Raw genomic sequence first — 4,738 nt, 5'->3', positions numbered from 1 at the left:
ATGTAGGCCATAAGTCCAGGGCCACCGCAGCTCTGCAAGGTAGGGGAAATGGATCTAAGATTGGGCCCATCGCTAAAAATCTGCTATTTACCAATCTTATCTATATGAACGCGTTGTTGGGACGGTACTGATGGATATTTTAGGGCGCTATTGAAAATTTAGTCGTTAGTTTAATTTTAGATATGGATGGAATGATAACACTGCACTGGTTAATTTCTTGGAATTCAAGACACGCCTACACTAATCAACCATCATCGAACTTACTCGATGAGGATATCAATTAACTAGGGAGAGCATGACAGAAAGATTCAACCATGTTTTTAATGGATTCATTTTATCACTCCTTGCGCACCACGAAGGAAACTGTTTTGAAAACGAAACTCTTTACCATCAAATTGGTCGTCCTGAAAAGGACGGATTTTGTTAAAGGGTGGGAACTTCGATCGAATTTAGGCCTTCTTTTCGGTCTTCTTGGGCAACAGGACGGCCTGGATGTTTGGCAGGACACCACCCTGAGCGATGGTCACTCCGGAAAGAAGTTTGTTCAGCTCTTCGTCGTTGCGGATGGCCAACTGCAGGTGACGTGGGATAATTCGGGTTTTCTTGTTGTCACGAGCGGCATTTCCTGCCAACTCGAGAACTTCAGCGGCCAGATACTCCATCACGGCAGCCAGGTAGACGGGAGCACCGGCTCCAACACGCTCGGCATAGTTGCCCTTTCGGAGTAGACGGTGAATACGACCGACTGGAAACTGCAATCCAGCGCGGCTCGAATGGGACTTTGCCTTTCCCTTGACTTTGCCTCCTTTACCACGTCCAGACATAATGTGAACGACACGAACAGTTCGATGCTGAAACTGTAATGATGACATTTCGACCGTCGAGGGTGGTTTTATACCTGCGTCGAGTAGCATATTATGAATACAGGGACGGTACAATAAACACTGTGGGTAGCAAAATACTGAAAATGGGATGAGTGTCGGTTGTCTCTACGGGCATGAAACGAGACAGCGTTGCCAGTATTCCTGATTTATTTGATTTTCCAGATTTTCAATCGTCTTGCCAGATACCACTTTCATTTTTAATTAGATATTACATCCAGTTAGAAACACAGTAATAATGTTAGATGATCGTGGAGGGCACTAGTCAAAAAAATTTAAAATTTACAAGACATGTGGATCATATTCGACCGAGATAATCAACTTTTAAAAGTGTCCGAAATTCGAGTTTAAGTGTCCAAAATTTGAATCGGCACGGTACTTACCCAGATATCACTTATATGTTATTACGTTTATTTCAAGAATTTTTAATTATGTTCCGGATTTTCCCAGATTTTTTAAATATGTTGCTTTAGAGAATTTCCAGCCCAAAATGAAAACCGGTTGGACATGAGCGTTTCCGAATTCAGTCCAATAGAGGCGATGGGGGCAAGAAGACCATACGGGGCGAGATGGGCCACCGTTCGTTTGGGCATAATACCTATTAACTCAATCTATTTTTTTTACAAACTTGTTGAAAATGCTTCTAATATGCATCTCCATGAAAACCGTATCAAAATTCAATTACATGTCTAAGATAATAATGGAAATGTAACATTAGCTCAAAATCTCTAGAATATTATAAGATATGCAGTCAAGAAAACAAGCATCGCATTCACTATATTACATTTTACTGATCCGCTGGTTCTACAGCGAGCAATACACGTAACTGTTGCTAAAAGAACTTATGTTTCTATTTCACTTGATTCCTGCATGTTATTTTCTAGTGAAAACCTGTCAAAACCTTAACTTTTACTAGGGTGCTCATATTGCCCCGTATGGTTGTTGATCGGAGCAAAAACTGAAATTTTTCAAACATAATCATTTATTCAGTCTATCATTCCAAAACCACAACCAAAACGGCCCTTTTCAGGGCCACCAATAATTCGACAAAGAGTTAGTTTTGAAGACAATTTCTATCCAGAATATCACAGTTACACTTAAATTTGGAGACTATACTGGGGTGTGGGAACGCTGGAAGGGGAGATGCTGTCTGTCTTCGAACTACCAACATCATTCCAAAGCTCCTCCAGGGCGACAGAGTAGAGCAAACCCAACAACATCAGCCCAACAAAACGGCCCTTTTCAGGGCCACCAAACTTTTGCAAAAGAGTTATTAAGGAATATTCCTAAAATATAATATACAAATTAAGTACAACACATAACAGACGTTATCCAACGCCAACCCTGCGGTCGTATCTAGTATACAACCCTTCCAACTTTTTTTGTTTTGAAGTCTACGAGTTCATTAGTTCGAAACTGTGAATGTTGAATTAGGTGAAACATAGTATAATTTCATTTTTAAAATATTCAAGAAATTTTTTTTTATGAAAGTACCCAGCTCTACACTGAGCTCTATCTTCCTGAAAATATGTAAAACCCGGAACCAAAAACCCTGTATAGTAATTCAATTCAATTTTTCTGTGAGGAAACTACTACCTTGTCTAGAAGAACATTATTTGTACCCTGTTGCCGCCTTGTGATTCAATTTCTATCTAAAATTTGCACAATTGAGCGGTTTTCAATCGTTTGAACAACTTTGTGAAGACAGGAGACTTCTATCTGGTCTTCATTCTGAGTTATCACTAGAAGAACTTTATTTGTACTCTGGCGCCACCTAGCAAATCAATTCTCAACTGAACTATCCACTGCCAGACGAATATTGTCGAGCTGAACAAGTTTGCTGAATTGTTCTATCCTTATAAGAACTATAATTGGAAATATTGGCCATGTAGTCAGTACCAGTGTCTTTTTTATCATTTACCATCACACGCAAGGAGTAGCGCTTCAACCCAGTGTAGATGAATTGCTTTTGTTTTGAATATCTTCGCTGTCAAGTACGAGCGAAACAAACAAATGAGTTCATTATACATCAACGAATTAGGTACTGCAGCGTGACGTCACAAATGAACTCAGTGTTAATCGGCTGAACCTTTTTGACAGTTCAGTGGTACTGTTTACAGACACTTAGTCCTTTTTTCGAAAAAAATATATTTTAAAATTTCCGAATTTTAACTTGAAAATTATCAAGGAAATGCGTGGTGAAAGGATGTTGCTCGTGGACAATGCAAAAGTGTGGTTTACATCTCACTGCAATCTGAAAAAATATCCAGAAAATCTACCCAAGAAAAAATCGACTAAGTCCACGTAAACAGTACCACTGAACTGTCATCAGATTGAGGTTAACCCCGACGGTGCAAAACCTAATACGCGATTGTTGATATTCATCACTGCTTGTCAAAATCAGAAGCGATCCTCAAAAGCAAAATAATCAAATTCATTTTGGGCAAAATGATTATTTTGAATAATGTCGATTTCAGAGAATAAAACCTCGATATTATCATCAATTCAGCATGAGGAAATAATGTTGCATCAATCTGTGTATAAAAACCAACACAACACGTTCTACAGCGCTGTTTTCGTGTAACATATAAATAATCATTTTGCATTTGATCCTCAAAATCATCCCCACCAAGATGAAGATGTCACATCCTGAAGCTGCAACGAGTTCAATACCGTTGCCTCCGAATCGCGCTTGGCTGTATGCACTCGACGCATACGATGAGCCTCGAAGTACTCGCGGGTGTTCTCCCACTGACAGATCGTTTCGCTGAGCTGTCTTTCCGGTTCCTCATCCGTTGTGAAGTATTGAATCCTTTGGTAATAGAACACTTTGAGAAGCTGCTCGACCAAAATCCTCAAACAAGATTCATGAGTTTGTACTATGAGTACATGACGCTGGAGGTTGGTCCTTCTTCATTAATCTCCAATCGTGATTGCTTCCAAGCCTTCTATAGTTCCTCTGTAAATTTTGATCTGACCATGATGCAAGAAATCCGTGGAATACCAGATCACCATCGGTCGATGGTTGTTCCCTCAATTTTTGCAATCAAGTACCACCATGTAAGTAACGATAAAAGATTTTTCACAGATGGGTCAACCATAAATGCTTCCACTGGATTTGGTGTATTTAATCAATTTCATAGCGCCTCCTATAAACTGCAGAAACCATGCTCCGTATACGTTGCGGAACTCGCAGCTATATTTTACGCAGTAGAGCGAATTGCCTCACTACCTTCTGACCATTATTTCATTTTTACGGATAGTCTTAGCTCATTGGAGGCTATTCGTTCAATGAGGCCGATGAAGCACTCCTCGTATTTCCTGCCTGAAATACGATCTAAACTGAGTGCTTTATCTAACTGCTCCTATACTATCACCTTAGCTTGGGTCCCATCTCATTGCTCAATTCCGGGTAATGAGAAAGCGGACTCATTGGCTAAGGTGGGCGCTATGGAAGGCGATATTTTTGAGCGACAAATCGCCTTCAACGAATTTTTCTCCATTGCTCGCCAGCAAGTCCTCATCAGTTGGCAACAAAAATGGAATGATGGTGAATTGGGAAGATGGTTACATTCTATTCTCCCACAGGTGTCGAACAAACCATGGTTCAAAGGGTTGGACATGAGCCGCGACTTTATACGCGTTATATCAAGGCTTATGTCCAATCACTGCTCGTTAGACTCGCACTTCTATCGAATTGGGCTCTCAGACAGCAATTTATGTGCGTGTGGCAGTGGTTATCACGATATCGATCATGTTGTTTGGTCGTGTACCTTACACCGTGTTGCCAGATCTGAGTTATCCACATCCCTCAGGGCCCGAGGAAAACAACCCGCGATACCCGTTAGAGATGTCTT

General features: G+C 40.5%; 1 protein-coding gene across 1 annotated transcript; it reads right to left on the bottom strand.

The window, feature by feature from the left end:
• Positions 1–449: 449 nt before the first annotated feature.
• LOC135709579 (histone H2A-like) lies at positions 450–824 on the bottom strand. Its single transcript, XM_065231972.1, has one exon. It carries the CDS (start codon positions 822–824, stop codon positions 450–452), a length of 375 nt encoding a protein of 124 aa, XP_065088044.1.
• Positions 825–4,738: the final 3,914 nt, after the last annotated feature.

This window comes from Ochlerotatus camptorhynchus, unplaced genomic scaffold (assembly GCF_037179485.1).
Source record: "Ochlerotatus camptorhynchus isolate MF236.1 unplaced genomic scaffold, CSIRO-AGI_Acam_v1.1 ptg000361l, whole genome shotgun sequence".
NCBI lineage: Eukaryota > Metazoa > Arthropoda > Insecta > Diptera > Culicidae > Ochlerotatus > Ochlerotatus camptorhynchus.
This window is presented reverse-complemented; position numbering and strand designations above follow the sequence as displayed.

Excerpts from the sequence above, each read along its gene's own strand:
- LOC135709579 (XM_065231972.1), bottom strand. The coding sequence starts at position 824 with ATGTCTGGACGTGGTAAAGGAGGCAAAGTCAAGGGAAAGGCAAAGTCC.